At 45.2% G+C, this 17,272-nt stretch overlaps 7 protein-coding genes across 9 annotated transcripts; 2 read left to right on the top strand and 5 right to left on the bottom strand.

The window, feature by feature from the left end:
* Nucleotides 1-386: 386 nt before the first annotated feature.
* LOC6633064 (filamin-A) lies at nt 387-1,318 on the bottom strand. The gene is made up of 2 exons (XM_002055917.4): nt 859-1,318; nt 387-798 (listed from the first exon to the last, which is right to left on the bottom strand). The coding sequence occupies exons 1-2, from the start codon at nt 1,316-1,318 to the stop codon at nt 500-502; spliced, it is 759 nt and encodes a 252-aa protein (XP_002055953.1). The 3' UTR covers nt 387-499.
* Nucleotides 1,319-2,468: 1,150 nt separating this feature from the next.
* On the bottom strand, nt 2,469-6,090 carry TTLL6B (Tubulin tyrosine ligase-like 6B). The gene is made up of 6 exons (XM_002055918.4): nt 5,561-6,090; nt 5,210-5,506; nt 4,929-5,082; nt 4,241-4,875; nt 3,669-4,179; nt 2,469-2,940 (listed from the first exon to the last, which is right to left on the bottom strand). The coding sequence occupies exons 1-6, from the start codon at nt 6,001-6,003 to the stop codon at nt 2,830-2,832; spliced, it is 2,151 nt and encodes a 716-aa protein (XP_002055954.1). The 5' UTR covers nt 6,004-6,090; the 3' UTR covers nt 2,469-2,829.
* A 283-nt stretch (nt 6,091-6,373) lies between these two features.
* Nucleotides 6,374-8,253, bottom strand: pll (serine/threonine-protein kinase pelle). The gene is made up of 3 exons (XM_002055919.4): nt 7,781-8,253; nt 7,085-7,720; nt 6,374-7,024 (listed from the first exon to the last, which is right to left on the bottom strand). Exons 1-3 carry the CDS (start codon nt 8,071-8,073, stop codon nt 6,496-6,498), a joined length of 1,458 nt encoding a protein of 485 aa, XP_002055955.1. The 5' UTR covers nt 8,074-8,253; the 3' UTR covers nt 6,374-6,495.
* A 223-nt stretch (nt 8,254-8,476) lies between these two features.
* On the bottom strand, nt 8,477-9,600 carry Trax (Translin associated factor X). The gene is made up of 2 exons (XM_002055920.4): nt 8,817-9,600; nt 8,477-8,751 (listed from the first exon to the last, which is right to left on the bottom strand). Exons 1-2 carry the CDS (start codon nt 9,512-9,514, stop codon nt 8,571-8,573), a joined length of 879 nt encoding a protein of 292 aa, XP_002055956.1. The 5' UTR covers nt 9,515-9,600; the 3' UTR covers nt 8,477-8,570.
* Nucleotides 9,601-9,828: 228 nt separating this feature from the next.
* Nucleotides 9,829-12,301, top strand: Cog2 (conserved oligomeric Golgi complex subunit 2). The gene is made up of 4 exons (XM_002055921.4): nt 9,829-10,015; nt 10,074-11,144; nt 11,203-11,888; nt 11,950-12,301. Exons 1-4 carry the CDS (start codon nt 9,929-9,931, stop codon nt 12,233-12,235), a joined length of 2,130 nt encoding a protein of 709 aa, XP_002055957.1. The 5' UTR covers nt 9,829-9,928; the 3' UTR covers nt 12,236-12,301.
* Hibch (3-hydroxyisobutyryl-CoA hydrolase) lies at nt 12,261-14,324 on the bottom strand. 2 transcript variants are annotated; one of them, XM_002055922.4, is made up of 4 exons: nt 14,137-14,324; nt 13,180-14,073; nt 12,671-12,942; nt 12,261-12,437 (listed from the first exon to the last, which is right to left on the bottom strand). In XM_002055922.4, the coding sequence occupies exons 1-4, from the start codon at nt 14,137-14,139 to the stop codon at nt 12,431-12,433; spliced, it is 1,176 nt and encodes a 391-aa protein (XP_002055958.2). In that variant the 5' UTR covers nt 14,140-14,324; the 3' UTR covers nt 12,261-12,430. The 2 variants fall into 2 exon arrangements, with proteins under 2 accessions (XP_002055958.2, XP_015025920.1); XM_015170434.3 differs by having other exon boundaries at nt 12,261-12,942.
* Nucleotides 14,325-14,584: 260 nt separating this feature from the next.
* Nucleotides 14,585-17,249, top strand: Atg4b (Autophagy-related 4b). Of its 2 annotated transcripts, XM_015170509.3 has the most exons (6): nt 14,585-14,794; nt 14,965-15,928; nt 15,985-16,180; nt 16,239-16,315; nt 16,374-16,855; nt 16,919-17,249. In XM_015170509.3, the coding sequence occupies exons 1-6, from the start codon at nt 14,792-14,794 to the stop codon at nt 17,216-17,218; spliced, it is 2,022 nt and encodes a 673-aa protein (XP_015025995.1). In that variant the 5' UTR covers nt 14,585-14,791; the 3' UTR covers nt 17,219-17,249. The 2 variants fall into 2 exon arrangements, with proteins under 2 accessions (XP_015025995.1, XP_002055959.3); XM_002055923.4 differs by lacking the exon at nt 14,585-14,794 and having other exon boundaries at nt 14,932-15,928.
* The last annotated feature ends 23 nt before the right edge of the window (nt 17,250-17,272 follow it).

A 17,272-nucleotide genomic window follows, 5' to 3' on the forward strand; every position in this document is an offset into this window, starting at 1 on the left:
CTTACCGGCACCAACACAATGATGCGCAACTGCTTTTGTTGTTGCGCACACACACACACGTTCTCATGCGTACGGCGTACGATGGTCATCATCATTAGGTTGGAGCAATACCTCCTCCCCGCTGCACCCTAGCACATAACCTAAATGCGAACGTCATTAGCGTCGGCTAAATAACAAAAAATGATAATGTTGCTGTTTCGTTTGTTGTTGTCGTCGTCATCAGTGTTGGTAATCATCATTAGATTGCACATAGAATGAACTTTGCTCTAGACTACGCCTCCCCTCGCAGGGGGCAACTAGTAGTTGAGCAATTGGCATACTGCACGGCTGCTTAGCAAAATAAAATGAAGCTGCCAGGGATTCGGGCATATCAATTAAAATAAATAAATAATAGTTTCATTTTTATTGTTTATCATTTGATTAGGAAAAAGTATATCTTCTACTTAAGATTCCATGGGGAATATTCTGGGCTCCAAATAGAATTTCTGTTGAGCCACAGCTAGTCGGCGGTGAGGCTAAAAGGTGATCCTGGAATGTGTTGCTCACCCCACTTGGCCACCAGAATGTACTCGCCAGGCTCTCGAACCTGGTATATGACACGGTAAACATGGCGACCCAAGTGCTTAACCAGCACCTCATCGCAAGGTCCTTGGGCTCCCAGTATGCCCACAAAGAGCATATTACTGCCGGCAGCGCTGCCGTCCACAGTGAACTCGTTCCGCTCGAGAAGATTGACATGGGTTAGGCCCAGGCCACGACTATGCACCTTGCTGGCGTCCGACTCGAAAACGGGCACTGCTATACATAAGTGAAGTGCTTAATAAATTGGGAGCATACAAATATTCATTAGCTACTCACTTGACGGACTGCATGTGGCAGGATCAGTGCCATCCTCAGTTGGAGGCACGCCAGCTATGGTGACTATAATGTAGGGCGATTTGGGCAGCGGCACGGAATTGCATTTGATGTGCACCTTATAGAGACCCGCCTGCGGCAGCTGACATTGCACCTGAAAGCGTTCCGGGTCCAATTGGGTCAGCTGCAGTGGCGCTCCATGCTGCCCACTGGGACTCTCGAGACGCCCGCGGCGGTTCTGTGGGATACGCATCTGCCGCGTATTTATAAATAGACGCATCAGATGTTTACTTCCGCATAGGCAACACTCACCCGCATCGGGCGTGCGCTGGTATCGCCCAAAAATACAAACGCTCTCCGGGCTGTTGCCATCGCTGGCATCGCCCAGCCCCTGCACCTGGCCCTGCCCCAGGGCGCCCGCGGCGCTCGTATTCAAGCGAATCTCCTGCGACACTTTAAACATGCCGCCCAGCACTCGAAACGATTTACAAGTTGGCGACCTGGACTAATCGTCTAAATGGATTTTTAAATAATTTCTGTAAATTTTTGTGCGTTCGAAAAACTAATTTTGGATTTACGAGCGATGTCTGTGCCGTGGCTGTTCCTTGACCAGACTGAGGCTCTGCTGAGACTCTGCTCTGCTCTTCCTATCTCTCCGTTTGTCTCTCGTATTTTTCAATACACACTCGAAAATGCTCTTGAGAAACACTCAATATTTTCCATTTACTCGCGGAACCAGCAATAGAAACACGCGCCAAAATGCAAATGTTTATGATGTTTCTTCGTTTGTTTGTTGAATGGATCTGATGGCATATTGCCAAGCGAAAGAATCCAAGTATATATAGTCGAATATATAGAAATGCGATATACAGTTTATTTATTTTATGCGCAGTTGGGTCAATGCTTGGACGGCAAATTTGCAGAGTTTATATTTACGATTGATTTATTATTCATTTAAATTTTACTTTTTGCTCTAAATTTTATATCAATACTTGGGTCCCGGAAAGCAACTTCTTCGTGCAATTTATTACAAAACTACCATTTTCTTAAATTTAAAATTTAACTATGGATAATCATGCTAGATATGGATAATCGATAGGCGATAGACCGATAGGCGATATACCGATAGTCCGATAGGCGGCATTATATACTCTGGCATTATAAATCTGGGGATCTTCAGAAAACGCGCTGTGAATTTGTAATATATGCGTGTATTTCTGTGCAAGTTTACATTTTCGTTGAAGACCTAAGCTTGTCTTCCCAAAATCGATAAATATCGATTTGCAGCAGGAATAACTAAATGTTGAATCTATAAAGATTCTTGCCTAGCAAAAGCTGTTCCAGAACTTGTCGACTTTCGAAAACCTTCCACGCTTCTTAATTTTTTTTTTTTTAAGATATTGTCCTGTATTTATATTTTTACGGATGCCTTAACCCCATCTTTAAGATCCACAGTTTCTTGAGGTAGAATTTTTCAGAACTTAGAGCTCGCACTTGCACTTGATCAAAGTATAGGGATCGCAGTTAGAATTCACACATAGTACCAGGTAAATAATTAGTAAAAATTTGAAATTTTTAATAATAATTTGTTTTGTTGAAATCGAACGTATTTCTTAAGATTCATACTAATTACTGCATACATATATTTCTCGTTGTTTGGCTCTTGTCTCGATGCAGTTAATTAAAATTTATAAAATATAACAAATTCATAACCAAATACTTTACGTACGTATACATACATATACATATACAAATACATATATATATATATACATACATACATAAATATTTTGTTGGACAACTGTTTAATGTTTCAGACCAGAGCCACCTTCCGCAATTACGAAATTGGGATCGATCACATTTCCATCTTCTCTACATATTTTTATTTTCTTTTGTTTTCCATTCGATATATACTATCACCTGTGATCGCTTACATCCTAACAATTCAGCCAACCCTCTCCACGGCCCACGAGCTCATGTGGCGCCCTTTATATCATAACCACATTGCAGATAGTGATACAAGTTTGGGAAGGTCGTGATATCTGTGTTGCTCAAATGGCCATGCTCGAACAGAAGTGCATAGATCTATGGAAGACAAAAAAATATGGAATTCTTTTCAATTAATTAAGTTTAACAAATAACAGCTATGTGACCTGACGGTACCCTATTGATGAGGTTCTAACTTCAGAGTTGGGTTTTTTTCCCACCGAGTGGGAATTGTGCTTAAAACCTTTATCCTTAAGTCAACTGAGCTAATCGCTTCTAAATGTGCTACAGCTATAGCTACAGCTAGGCTCTAGCTCTTTACCAAAATTGCTCAAAAAACAGGATTTCAATATAGATACTTATCGATTAATTGGAAACAGGACAAGTTATCGAAAACCGGAAACAAACTTGATTTCAAGTTTCTAGCTCTTAGAGGTTCTGAGATCCTTGCATTCAGACATACGAACAGACGAACGGATGGACGGACGGACATGGCTAGATCGACTCGAGATTATATCCTTTTTACCCTTTTACATATAACAATTGACCTGATTTTTCCTATATATGTTAAATCTTAAAGCAGTTCGATTTCGATAAAATTATGAACTTATATTGAGGGAAGTTCAGATCTTTGTTTTCTTATATTATATATAGACATATGTATATAGACGCATATATGATAGAGGGATCAGATCTGTCCGACTCTTACACTGCTGCCTACAACAAAATGTATTATATCTGTTGGCTATTGGCCATAATACTGATCAGGAATATATATACTTTATGGTTATGGCAGGAACTAAATATAGATGAAGAACAACTCTTACGTTCTCTGTGATTTTTAGATTCCTGATGGCCTCTGTGCGCATCTGCTGCCAGGTATTACGCAAGCGCTCCTCCGCCTCCGATACGAAACCGGGCGCCCAGTTCTCCTTGAGTCGAAAGAGGTTCAGACGATGCTTCTCGCGCGCCAAACGTGGCTGGATCAAACGTTTGCGCTTGCTGCGAGAGAGCAGCATTTGCTCCTGTTTGGCCTTCTTCTCCTCGATCTGTAGACGCATCTTGCGCGCCAGATCCTCGCGTTTTTTGCTGGCAGCCGTCTCCTGAAAAATGGACACCTGATTTGTCTGCCCAAAGAACTTGCAATAGTAGTTGATGCGGCTGGCATCTGGTGGCGGCATAATACGTCTAAAATTGCCCATATGGCTTTCCTCCCAGGCGATTTGCTGCGCCAGCGAACCGATCTCCGGATCCGGTGATTGCTCCTTGTTTGTCGGGCTGCCTTCCTTCTTGGGCGTTAACTTCGAGGCGCCAGCTACGACACGAGAGCGTTGCACACTGCAATTGCGAAGCTAAAGGTTGCTAGAGTTTTTTATTTTTCCCCAGACAGATTACTCACGTGTCACCCTTGGATTTGAGCAGACGCTGCTTGACACGTTTCCGATCCTCGCGCAGGATTTGCTTCTTATCCGCCAACACGGTGCTGACCAGAGTCAGCGTATCCCTGATGAGCGGCCGCTTCACCTCACGATCCACCTGCTCGTTGGTATGAAAGCTGGGCGAATGATTCACTTCCAATATATAAGGCTTTAGCTTCCAGTCCACCAATATGTCAAAGCCCAGTATCTCAAAGCAAGCCTGTATCGTATCATGGCCCGGAAAGCAGGCATTATAATTATGCTTCAGCACTGGCCACGCGCTCAGCACGGTTTTAATGATGACATCATCCACATTGGACCAGAACTCATTGACATCATAGTTATGCCTGGTCATCCAATTGTTGATGGCGCTCAGCTTCCGTTTGCTGCCGCAGTCATCGTTGTCGCACAGATCGTACTGGGAATTACGTTTGTTCACCGAATAGTTGGTGAGATGCATGTAAAGATCGTTGGCATTGCCCGGAGTGGGCTCCACATACTTGTTGGTTGCGAAACGGGCGAGGCCCTCATTATAGACATACAGCCGCAGCGGATCCACGGAGGTTATCAATGTGTAAACCCGCAAATCAAATTTGTAGCCATCTATGAGAAGCGGCTGGAAAAAAAAGAATGGGAATATGGTTGGACATTAAAGTACCAATTCCTTACTCTATGTATGTAGGTCTGGCAGATGAGACGTTCGTTGGGTCCAATAGTCTTCAGATCGTTTGTCAGCCAAATGCCACGCCCCTGAGCGCCCGAGTCCGGCTTTAAGATGAATGTGCGCTTATGGTTCTGAGCATAGTGCATGGCATCGCCATAACTAAGGGATAGATAGGTCTCAAGTACACTGGCTTGGTTGTTGAAGAATGATTTGAAATTCTGGAGTCGAGTCGGTTGGATTCATAACCGGCTTGCAGCCTTGCACTTAAAAGACATATGAGACTTACTCAGCTGGTAGCATCCAGGTTTTGGGAAAGATTTTGTAATCGTGGGGATACAATTTGAGCATGCGATTTAAATTACGTGAGAGCAGGTCCTTGCGGCAAATTTCGATCATGCCGGGAAAATGATTAATCTGCTGAAAGCGTTTCATATTCTTAAAGAGCTCCACACCGGGAAACGAATCGGACCACAGTATGTTCCACATTTTGCACTCTTTGACCAGCTTAAAACCCAACGACTTGGATATACGGCCAATCATAGCGTAGCGCGAATTGGACACGCAAATTGCGCTCTTGGAATCGCTGCGGATTGTGGGGGTGTGGTTAAGCACGGCCAAAACTGTTCCATAGACTCACCTAATTTTTGGTCTTTCGTCGTGTCGCGGAGAGCTCCCTGGACGTCCCGAACAGGCAACGCGATAGCGCAAACTATTTAAATCTATGAAACCTTCTGTAACCGGTGCCTCATTATCCGAGCCGACGGTCTTCACGGGTCGGAAGCCATGTCCCCCTTTTGAGCGTCCATCTCCCGCCATGAGTGGCCTCTTCTTGCTCGGCTTGTTCTTGCTGGCCAATTTGCGGCGGCGCGGTGAAGTCAACTCTTTGACTGGTGATGCCAGCTGGGACCATTCCAGTTCAACAACTCGATTGCTGCATTTGGACTCGGATAGTGCCATTTCCACGCCACGTATGACTGGGGTGCGTAAGCCCCGTTGCTCTCGATCTTTACGTAGTTTCTCTTTTGAGAAGTTTCGCAGCTCCTGAATTCTTTTGTAAAACTTGGAATTTTTTAAATTCATTGTTTATCAGTCGGAAAAACAAATTGAGCTATCCTGTGTTCTACTTAAAACGAAAATTATTAACAAAATATGTACATCTGTTTTTCTTATTCTGACGCAAGCACAAGTAACTGGATTGACGCTAGATTCAAAACGTTTCGTCACATTTACGAGTGGGATTTCGAAATGGGGCTGCAGCAACCACTTGACTTATAAGGTAGGCACGGCATGTTATATATGGAGGCATTTTAATTTTTGGGTAACATCGATGTTCGAAGGGTTGTATCTAAAAAGTGGAAAACTTTTGATTCGTGTCTTTATCTCTTATAATTTTCGACAGGACACAGGTATCTGTGTTTGATATACATATATAGTCCAGAATTATAGGGTATTTTAAAGTTTTGGTTTTATATATTATTAAGGAGTGTATGTATATAATATTACAATAACAAAAGTCGTGACATACGTGTAAAAAATAAAATATATTGGAATGCTTTTTGCGCTAAACATATATTAAGAGTCGCTGCTGAATGTCTTAAACCTTTTGACCACCTCATCCATAGAGGGTCTGTCCTGTGGATTTGCGGCCGCACACTTGAGACCCACTTCTATGGCACATAGGCATTTATCTAGCTCATCGCCCATGGGCGTGACCAGATGCTTGTCAAAGATCTCCAAGCGATTCTGATGCGATTGCAGGCAGTTGGTTTTGACATACTTAAGCAGATTTTGTTGATCATTTTGGTGCATGCATTCCGCCATTAGGCGGCCTGTGAACACCTCGAGCAGCACAACACCAAAGCTATAGATGTCCACGCCAGTGCTGAGCTTTTTGGAGCTGAGAAACTCTGGCGGCAGATAAATTCTGGTACCAAAGACTTGTCGTACTTCCATAACTGCATCTATTGATTTGGGGCCCTCACGCGCCAAACCAAAGTCGCCGATCTTAGGCTGCAGGCACTGGTCCAGCAGTATATTGGCGGGCTTGATGTCGCCGTGTATTAGTGGCTTGCTGCGCGCCGTGTGCAAAAAGTAGATGCCTCTGTGGAATAATTGATATATGAGATAATAGAAATATGTCAATGGTAATGCTTCTACCTACTTGGCTGTGCCCAGGGCTATGCAGAGGCGCTCCTGCCAGGTCAACGGCGGCAGCGGCTGCTTTGATTTGTGTGCCCTGAGTCTGGAGTCCAGCGAGCCGCCTTTCATTAGCTGATACACCAGGCAAGGCTTCTCCCCGTTGATGCTGTAGCCATAGAGCGCCAGAATATTGTCATGTCTTATGGTATTCAAGTACTTCAACTCATTGTAGCTTTGCTGCAGATGCACTTGAGTCTTGTCGTTGTGTTTGTGAATATAGTTCATTGCCTTTATGGCCACGGCAAGCTGCTTCCATTCGCCTTTAAAGACTTCACCAAAGCCACCGTTACCTAATTTGTTCTCTGGGCGCCAGTTTTGTGTAGCAATCACCAGTTCCTCGTAGTCGATTTCTAGCAGAGATTGGGCGGCGCGTTGTACGCTACTAACTCGTATATCACCCGGAGATTCCAGACTATTGCTATTGCTATCTTCCGTGACACCCGATGAGGAGGCATACGGTGGTCCATTATTAATTTTAGAGCTGCTGTTGGGCGGCGCACGCAGCTCGCTAATATTGGGCGTACTTCGCGGAATATACTTGTGGAATTTTTCGTCAACATAATCTTTAATAATTCGCATAGCATTGTGCAGCTTCATTCTGCAAGACGTAAGAGAGATTAGAGAAAACCTGCCACTAAATGTTGCAGCAGTAGCTCACTTGTGGAATAGCGCAAACAGGCTGTAGACCGTGTGATTGTATTGGCCTCCCCAAATATTGAGGAATTCATTTGAAGGAGAACGCCCGCGTGCACTCAAGTTTTGTATGTGCTGCACATCGTTGGGATAGAGTTTCACAAACGCCGCCAACTGCTGCCACACGTCCAGTGAGTCCAAGTGTTCGCACAGGTGCTGCCGCACAGTCTCTGGCAAAAGTCTTATGGGCATGGAGTTGTCCTCGCGACCCGATCTGGATGGACTGTCGCTAGCCCTGTCTTCTGCTGCCACGTTCATCTTGCAACAACGGCCGTATTTGGCAAAGACTTTGCTGATTCATGCAAGTCTTGACGACACTTACATACATATGCATATGTAGTATGGCAACAAGTGAAATTATTTTAGTAGAATAACTTGTTGCACTGGTAAAATCCCAATCGGAACCGCAATCAACATTACTGGAGTTGCCAGACCCAACGCATTTCACTGCAGATCGGCGAAAGTCGGGTACTCGTTACTTTAGCTGAGTACTTAACGGCAGAGTCACAGTTGCCACACCTCTTAAATATACAAATCCGACACAAAACAACAAAATAGTGGATATATTTATATATATGCAAGTGTAAACTATTTCATTTGAAAAATTGTATTAAGTAGTTTAAAAATCCGAATGAGAGCATGCACGTTTACACATCATAAATGCATTTAACACATTTTAAAATTCATGTTTTTTTATCTCTACATATTTATGAATCATTATATATTTTTTGCTGATTAAAGGCGGATACTATATTTTAATAAAAACCCTCATCGGTATCGTCAGCCGGCTTCTGATCAAAGTTAGCGCATTTTGCCGCCTCGCCACCGCGCACCTTTACATTGTAGCACACATTCTCCGCCTTCAGCATGCTCTGACGCATTGTGGTTATTTTGCGCCACAATTCCCGGGCACGTTGACAGTTCAGACTGATGTAGCTGCAAGTGGAAACAAAAATATATATAAGAATATTTATAAGCAACTTGATACGCAGATGGCATACCCTGTGTAAAACTGCTGCAATGCCTTGCAAGTCTCCATGCAGGTGTCCGTGTCACCGCTGCCCAGCGAGTTGATGCAGCGGCGCATCAGTTCGCCCGTTAAATCCGAAACGCCTAAAATATACTCTGTCGGATCAACAAAAAACTGAAACTTTTGTATGGCCTTGACTTCCGTTTGATCCCCGGATATGGGCAAATTTTCCTCCTTCACGGGCTCTTGGTTAGCCTCAACTTCATACTGCATCACCGACTGCAGGGCAGACCAGTCGGACACCGGCTTAGAGTGCTCGGCGTTGTCCTCGTTGCACAAATACTCCATGTACGTGTATGCTTCTATGAACTCCTGCAGTCCGGGCGAGTAGGCTGCCCGGAATTGATAAACATCTTGATCCCGCAGCTCCAAGGCGATGGCGCGAAAATTAACCTGGATAAGTTTGGTCAAACGCTGCAAAGCTTCCTCCAGCACTTTGGCCTTATTCTCCTCGCGCGCATCAATGGAATGCAAAAAAAATATAATGCGCTTTGATTCGATTGTAATGTCGCGACTCAATTTCAATATGCGCTCATGACGATCGTGTTTGCTGTCCAATTCGCTGGCATAGCTGCGAAAGGCCAGCACAACTGGATTCTGTTCGTCCAGCTGCACCTGGCGCTTGCGTGGTGCATTATTTTTGTTGCGATAGCCTGGATTTTTCGGCATTTTTCAACTTGTTTGTAAATAAAACCGGCAAGAATTTACGACAAGCCAATTTGTAACGCAGAGTTGCCACCCGTTTGTACTTTACTACCAACACGGTTGCCACACAAAAATGTACCGTTTTAAGGAATAACGGTTACGCATTGTATTAAAAGTAAATAAAGTATTTAGCTAAAACAAAAATTATAAAAAACAATTATAAAATTGTCTTGCAGTCCTTTTTTATATCCATTACTTAGTACAGAATTGGGTACAAGTGTACCACAAGTAACAGCTGTCAGCTCAACAGCTGTTAAACAAAATCGTTTTTTATTTATCGACTATCGATTGTCATGCCTGATGAAGCTGCCTGCTGCTGTTCGTTCGTGGCAATTATTTTAAAATTGTCTTAAACTATTTTTGAAGGTGGTACCCGCAATGCATGAGCCTGCAAGGAGGCCGTCCGTATCCGGCGGCACAAGCACTGCCGAAAAGCTTTGCTTTGACAAAAATGAGTTTATGAAGGTATGCGGCCAAATAACATGCCTGGCAAAAAATGTTTGCTTTAGCTTATTTTTTGTAGGAAAATTTCTCCGTGGACGAGTTTTTGCACAAGAATCGAAATGCACCTAGCTTGGAGCAGCTGCGTGATAACCTGGGCCTCTACCTGAAAGGACTGCGCGCTGCCATGATTGATCTGATCAATGAGGACTATGCAGATTTTGTAAATTTGAGTGCCAATCTGGTGGGTCTGGATCACTCTATTAATACCATACAATGCCCGCTGGAGCAAGTCCGCAGTGAAATTGCTGGCATACACAGCCTGATCGAGGATAATGTGGTTGAGCTGCGGGCGCAGCTGGAGGAGAAGCGCCAATTGCGTGAATTTCATCGCAGTTTGCAGAGCCTAAAAAAGGTGTATGAGATCATTGCAAAACTGCAGGAGTTGATTTCCAACAAGCTGAGCGGTGAAGAGCCCGCCCAGGTTGTAGACTTGGAGCGTGCCGCCCTCGACTTAATACAGTTGAAGTTTCACGAAAAGCACTGCGACGCTCAGCTGGGCAATGAGCAGAGGTCTACAATCCAACAGGTTGAGGAGCAAGTGCATCAGCAATTGCGTCGTTTCTTTAACGATTCACTGCAGCAGGCGCGCAACGCGGCCCCAGAGCACTTGGAGCGCTGTCTGCGCATCTACATCACGCTGGATGCATGCGGCCGTGCGGAGCGCGCCTTCCGCGAAGATGTTGTTGCGCCCTATATGGGCAACATCATTGGCGAGCAGCAGCTGCAGAATTCACCACAGGGTCTAGCTGGCATTTATAGCAAGATATTAAACTTCATATCACTGCACATGGCGGATTTGCTGCGGCTAACGCTCTACTCGGACAAACTGTGCGGCTTTAATTTTGTGGTCAACAGCTTCTGGGCAGACGTTGAGATGCGTCTGGAGCTACACATGAATTCGATATTTGCGCCAGGCAATTCGGAGGTGTTCTATGTCAAATACAAATGCACACGCGACTTTCTGGCCAAGATTGAGGAGTTGCTTACGAGCAGCGGCGAACAGGCTGTCGCCTCCTATCGCCAGCACAAGCAAACCAAGAGCTTTCAGGCGCGCTGGAATCTGCCCGTTTACTTTCAAATATGCTTTCAGGTAAGCTAAGGCGAAGGCTTAGCCACAAATGAGTTAATTTTCTATTTTTTAATTGCAGGAAATTGCCGGTCACCTTGAGGCGCAATTGGAGCCCTTGCTTAACGATGACACGCTGCAGGTCCAGCCGGAGTTGGATGCATATCAATTGAAGCCCTTTAACGCCGCCAAACAGGCCCTAACGCGCTGCTGGGCCGAGGGCGTCTATTTGCCTGAGGTGTTTCCGAAATTCTACAAGCTTAACGTGCAAATTATTTTACGCCTCTCGCGCTGGATCACGGATACCATTAATGCCGCCAAGAGCAGCAGCTTCACAAAAGCTTACACCAGGAATCAATTGTTAATTGCTTTGCATACCGACACGCGTAAGCTGGAAGCCTACTTGCCGGAGCTGCAGCAGCTCATCTCGCAATCGGCGCCCCAAACGAAAAATCTGTCCCTATTCAAGAATGTTTTGGGCAAGTCCATAGCTGACTTGGCCGATACACTGGACATGCATTTGATCAGCATACAGGAGACCTTAAAGCAACTGTTAATTACGGAATGCGGCACGGAGAATGTGCGTCAGGTCAACGATTTGCCACGTCTGTACCGTAAGACCAATCGCGATGTGCCCACGCGTTGCTCCAGCTACGTGGAGCAAATGCTGCGGCCACTGAAGGCGTTTGCAGCACAGCACGAGGCGCAGCTGGGCACGCTGGTGGTGGAGCAGATACTGGCAGAGGTTTGCAGCAACATAACCAAGGCGTAAGTAACGTACGCAAGATTCAAAAGTAGCCATTATTCATTTGACTCTCTTTCCAAACAGCTATTATAATGTGGTTAGCGATGTGCTTACCTCTGTGCAGAAAACCGAGGAATCTTTGCGTCGTCTGCGCAATCTTAAAAGCGGCGCCTCGTCTAATGCGCCTGCCAGTGGCAGCATAGCTTCCGTATCGGATGATGATAAGATACGCCTGCAGCTGCGCGTGGATGTGGCCGCCTGGACGCTGGAGCTAAGCAAGCTTAACTTTAAGCCCACGCAAATTGACAAGCTGCTCGAGCTGTCCAGCATGGTGGAGGACAGCATAAAGCCAAAAGAGGGCGCATCGTAGGCGGCTTACAATTAAAAAAAATGTATTTCTAAATATATATACATTCTACAATTTATTTACTGTTAATTGATTGCTACTGTTTCTTTAGGCACAAATAGTGTTTGTTACATAACTGTATATAAAATATATATGTATAAAATATAAATGCATCAAATTTCACGCTCGTTAGAAGGGTAAATACATGTTGGCCATGATTTAGTCGCTGTTTGGAATAGAGATAAAAGAGATTTCAGAGATTTAGCAGGACTCGCTGTAAACATCTTGCAAAAGATATCAGGCAGATAAAAAAATGCATGCTCAACTGAATGGTGATAAAAATTGGAAATGTTAAAGCATTGGCTTTGTAGAATGGTGCAGGATAACAGGAAGACGAAGGATAACTGAAGCAGAAACGAATTTGCGGGCTATAAACTACGCAAACTGCAGCTACATTACAATTTGAGCTCCTCGGTGTCGGGCAGTTTGTTGAAGAACCATTGCAAATGCTCCTCGGTGACCTCGGCTAGCGTGGCTGGTTGCCATTTGGGCTTTTGATCCTTGTCGATGAGGAGTGCGCGAACACCCTCCTTGAAGTCAGCGCGCGGCTCCAAATGGCGCACAGCGAGGCGATATTCCATGATCAAGCATTGGGCCAGCGACATCTGTGCGCCAAGCTCCAGCTGGCGAAAGGTTACCTTCAGGGATGTCGGCGACACTTTGCAAAGGATCTACACATGGTATGTAAATAAATAAATGTGGTATTTTAGTCGCGGTTGCTAATTCAAGTGCTTGTTGTGTGAAAACGTGGCATTAACAACGAGGCGCTAATTAACAAAGATTTATACTCCTTATATAATACTGTTTAAATATTTATGCGCTTTGGGCGCGTGGTATTTTGATTGCCGCAGCCAATTAGCAGTTGGACCGCCCGTCGCTTATCACCTATTTATGTGCTGAATACTGACCTCTAACTGTTTCTTCGCCCAATCGCTGTCATCGTTCTGCAGACTCTCAAGTATTCCCTCTACGGAGCTGGCCGAAAAGTGCTTGTTAATCTGCTCCAGCACGGGCTGTAAGGAGAATGGTTTCTCCGGCTGGCAGTGGAACCTTTGCAGTATGTCAGGCACTTCATCGGCATCCGGGCAGTTGAGCAGTGCTTGTTCCAGTTCGGCTATTTTGCTGCCCTCGCAGTAATGTGTGGCAATGCCCGCATAATAGACATCGGCGCCACGTAATCGATGGCCTGTCAGGCCCAAATACAAGCCAAGTTTTCCCTGGAGGCGTGGCAAGAAATATGAACCGCCCACATCCGGAAACAGTCCAATGGCCGTCTCGGGCATGGCGAACAACGTACGATCGGTAGCCACACGATATTTTCCATGGACGCTGAGTCCAACGCCGCCGCCCATGGTAATGCCATCGATGAGTGCAATGTAGGGTATCTTGTAGTTGCCAATCAATGCATTGGCTGTGTACTCCTCTCGAAAGAAGCTCTTTGATTCATCCGTGGGTCCGGCATCAACCAGCGCACGCACATCGCCGCCCGCACAGAAGGCTTTATCACCAGTACCCTTGATAATCATCAGCGATTTCGACTTTTCACATTTTTTCAGATGCTTGTATATCTTGCGCACCATCTCAAGATTGATGGCATTCAAGGCCTTTGGCCTGTTTATAATGATCATGCCCTTGTTGGATGATTCCGTGGCCAGCACGGAGGATGAGGAGAGGCGCGTGGAGTTTGCCATCGGCATTTTAATTGTTATTTCTGTTGTTCTTGCACCGGCAGCGCAGAGCAGTGGCAATTGGGAATAGGCACGATGACCGAACGTGTAGGCTAACCTTTGAATTGGATTTTGCTGTTGCGCGTTAAGTTAGCATCTAATTGGAAATTTAATTATGTGTTCATTTGCATTATTTACCATTTTGAATTTCCTTTTTATTTTATTTTTACCCCTCCGCACAGCGAGTTGCGCAATAACAAAACAGTCGATTTATACAGTGTTGCCGTACGCAGCGATTTAAGTATAGAATAAATGGAGTTCTTTTTTTCAAATTTTATTTAAAGCAAATTGTATTTCGTAGTTATGCAAACACAGAGTAATTACAAATGCGCTGTATTTATACCAGTTGCAGCATTAAATAGAACGCATCATGTGAATAAACAGATTAAAATAGAGTTGCATCTAATATGCGCCAGGTGGCAACTCTGCACCTGTACAGAACAATGCAAAACGCATATAAAAAGTTTATGCCATGAAACAGCTTGGGATAAGTCTTAACACAATGTTTTCTACGAATATATAATTGTTTGCCATGGGTTTCTTAGAACAGCATAATCTAATGTCTATTATAATTATAATATTGGTTTAGAATATATTTAAATACTATCAACTAATTAAATCGAAAAGTTAATAAACGCAATCAGCTAACTTTTCACTGTTCGTGATTTCATGTGCATAACATAAACGTAAACAGAACTTATCGTGTCTGTGCTGCGCATAAACGTATGAATACGAGTACCAACACGCAGAAAACTAAAGCTTAACTTTATCATTCTCATATTTAAACAAATAAATGGTGAGTAAATATCGGTAATCAGCACCACACGGCAGCAGAATGCTTATGATTCAGTGGTATCAGAGCCAGCAAGTGGCTCACACTGAATTGTCTGTGCCATGCCCTCGTTTTTTAAATTATCTAAAATACGTACAAAGCGCCGTCGCTCATCGGCTTCCAAATCCAAACAGATGAACTATGATGGACTGCTCTCCAAGTTGACCGATGAAAAGCTGGTAATCTACGAGACCAGTGACCAAGGTGCCGCCGCCCTGGTCGAGGGCGACGTTGAGGATGGCGCCATCGAGGAGGAGCAGGCAGCCCCAATACAAACAATACCCCATACAGCCGTAGCTGCCGCTACTGCTGCCACTGCTGTTGCTGCTGCGTCAGCAACTTCAGCACCTGCGACAAGTGCAAACCTATACCCGAAATTGGAAAATGCTGCGACAGCGACACCACAGCGCAAAATATCGACGTCATCACGTTTCATGAATGCCTTTAGTCAGCTTTATGGCGGTAACAGCAATAGCAATAGCAATAGCAACAGCAATAGCAACAACAACGGTGGCGGTCACCCGGAGCTGCATAACGATGATCCGGAGCTGGCGGCGAATCGCACGCCTACCAAGGGCATGGAGTCAAAGCTGGTGGCTATGTGGCACAATGTCAAGTATGGTTGGACGGGCAAGATGCGCCAGACCAGCTTCTCAAAGGAGCAGCCAGTCTGGCTGCTGGGACGCTGCTATCATCGACGGTATACGCCGCCCGTCAGCATGGAAAACTCGACCACGGAGCTGCTCAGCGCTGCTGACACCACGCCAGATAATGCCACTTCGGCGTTTGATAGCATACCAGCGACGGCCACATCCTCCTCCATATATCCCACATTAAATCCGCAGCAAATTGATGAGATTGTGGTGCCCCAAGAGCTGGGCATGGATGCGGCTGAGAATCAAATGGCCGATAGTCCTTGGGAAGAGGGCATTGAGGGTTTTCGTCGTGACTTTTACAGCCGCATCTGGATGACCTATCGCCGTGAATTTCCCATTATGAATGGCTCCAACTATACCTCGGATTGCGGCTGGGGCTGCATGCTGCGCAGCGGTCAAATGCTGCTTGCGCAGGGCCTAATCTGTCACTTTCTGGGTCGCAGTAAGTACACTTCCAACTAGGCATTGATCTCTCCTAATGCCGATTTTTTCATCCAGGCTGGCGATATGATGCGGAATCACAACTCCACTCCACTTATGAAGATAATATGCATAAGAAGATAATCAAGTGGTTTGGCGATAGTTCCTCGAAAAGTAGCCCCTTTTCCATACACGCGCTGGTACGCCTGGGCGAGCAACTAGGCAAGAAGCCAGGCGACTGGTATGGCCCCGCTTCGGTCTCCTATTTATTAAAGTGAGTGCCAATTCTATGTTGTGATGTGTTGCACTCATTAAGTACCTCTTGTCCACAGACACGCCTTAGAGCATGCTGCTCAAGAAAATGCCGATTTTGACAATATAAGCGTATACGTGGCCAAGGATTGCACCAGTAAGCTATATTCTGCTATGTATATATCCTGCATGCACTTTCACATCTGCCTTTACAGTTTACATGCAAGATATTGAGGAGCAGTGCAGCATACCCGAGCCGGCTCCTAAGCCGCACGTGCCTTGGCAGATGACGAGCAAGAAACCGGCTAGCGATGCGCCGAAGCTTGATCAGCCACAGCAGCATTGGAAATCATTGATTGTGTTGATACCGTTGCGTCTAGGCACAGACAAGTTAAATCCTGTTTATGCGCACTGCCTGAAGCTGCTGCTCAGCACAGAGCACTGCCTGGGGATTATTGGCGGCAAGCCCAAGCATTCGCTATACTTTGTGGGTTTTCAGGAGGACAAACTGATCCACCTGGATCCCCATTACTGCCAGGAGATGGTTGATGTTAATCAGGAGACATTCTCTATGCAGTCATTTCACTGCAAATCGCCACGCAAATTGAAATCCAGCAAAATGGATCCCAGCTGCTGCATTGGTTTTTATTGTGCCACCAAAACGGATTTCGATAGCTTTATGGAAAGCGTGCAATTGGTGAGTGGAGCAAGATTTATCCAAAGACTGGTGCAACTATAATATAAGTCATTTCTGCCACAGTATTTGCATCCAATGCGCTGCGCCTCTGGCGCTACCTTGGACAAAACAGCAGCACAATCCCAGCAGCAGCAGCTGCCACAAACGGAGCAAATTGAAATAAATTATCCGCTGTTTACCTTCTCGCGTGGTCGCTGTTTGGATCATGCGCGCGATGAAATGAGCGATTCGCTCTACAAGCCACTCATCAGACAGGTGGCGGCATTGACCCAGGAGCTGGAAGATGGTGCTGCCTCAGCGCAGCTGCATAGTTATGAGAATGATCCGGATGATAGCGAAAGCGAGGAGTTTGTGCTGCTCTAAAGCAGCCTCCAAAAACTATATATATATATAGCTACAAGTCTTGATTGCCCAACA

Source organism: Drosophila virilis, chromosome 2, assembly GCF_030788295.1.
Source record: "Drosophila virilis strain 15010-1051.87 chromosome 2, Dvir_AGI_RSII-ME, whole genome shotgun sequence".
In the NCBI taxonomy this organism is placed as follows: Eukaryota; Metazoa; Arthropoda; class Insecta; order Diptera; family Drosophilidae; genus Drosophila; species Drosophila virilis.

Bases quoted from the DNA above. Each gene is read 5' to 3' on its own strand.
- pll (XM_002055919.4), bottom strand. From the start codon at position 8,073: ATGAACGTGGCAGCAGAAGACAGGGCTAGCGACAGTCCATCCAGATCG. The intron at 7,721-7,780 runs GTGAGCTACTGC...TACGTCTTGCAG, and splicing joins CTGTTTGCGCTATTCCACAA to AATGAAGCTGCACAATGCTA. The intron at 7,025-7,084 runs GTAGGTAGAAGC...ATTATTCCACAG, and splicing joins ATAGCCCTGGGCACAGCCAA to AGGCATCTACTTTTTGCACA.
- TTLL6B (XM_002055918.4), bottom strand. From the start codon at position 6,003: ATGAATTTAAAAAATTCCAAGTTTTACAAAAGAATTCAGGAGCTGCGA. The intron at 5,083-5,209 runs GTAAGTCTCATA...TCTATCCCTTAG, and splicing joins ACCTGGATGCTACCAGCTGA to TTATGGCGATGCCATGCACT. The intron at 4,180-4,240 runs GTGAGTAATCTG...TCGCAATTGCAG, and splicing joins CTCAAATCCAAGGGTGACAC to TGTGCAACGCTCTCGTGTCG.
- Cog2 (XM_002055921.4), top strand. From the start codon at position 9,929: ATGCATGAGCCTGCAAGGAGGCCGTCCGTATCCGGCGGCACAAGCACT. The intron at 10,016-10,073 runs GTATGCGGCCAA...TATTTTTTGTAG, and splicing joins ACAAAAATGAGTTTATGAAG to GAAAATTTCTCCGTGGACGA. The intron at 11,889-11,949 runs GTAAGTAACGTA...CTTTCCAAACAG, and splicing joins TGCAGCAACATAACCAAGGC to CTATTATAATGTGGTTAGCG.
- LOC6633064 (XM_002055917.4), bottom strand. From the start codon at position 1,318: ATGTTTAAAGTGTCGCAGGAGATTCGCTTGAATACGAGCGCCGCGGGC. The intron at 799-858 runs GTGAGTAGCTAA...ACTTATGTATAG, and splicing joins TGCCACATGCAGTCCGTCAA to CAGTGCCCGTTTTCGAGTCG.
- Trax (XM_002055920.4), bottom strand. From the start codon at position 9,514: ATGCCGAAAAATCCAGGCTATCGCAACAAAAATAATGCACCACGCAAG. The intron at 8,752-8,816 runs GTATGCCATCTG...TTCCACTTGCAG, and splicing joins TTGCAGCAGTTTTACACAGG to CTACATCAGTCTGAACTGTC.
- Atg4b (XM_015170509.3), top strand. The intron at 16,316-16,373 runs GTAAGCTATATT...CTGCCTTTACAG, and splicing joins CGTGGCCAAGGATTGCACCA to TTTACATGCAAGATATTGAG. The intron at 16,856-16,918 runs GTGAGTGGAGCA...TTTCTGCCACAG, and splicing joins TTATGGAAAGCGTGCAATTG to TATTTGCATCCAATGCGCTG.
- Hibch (XM_002055922.4), bottom strand. The intron at 12,943-13,179 runs GTCAGTATTCAG...TACCATGTGTAG, and splicing joins GGGCGAAGAAACAGTTAGAG to ATCCTTTGCAAAGTGTCGCC.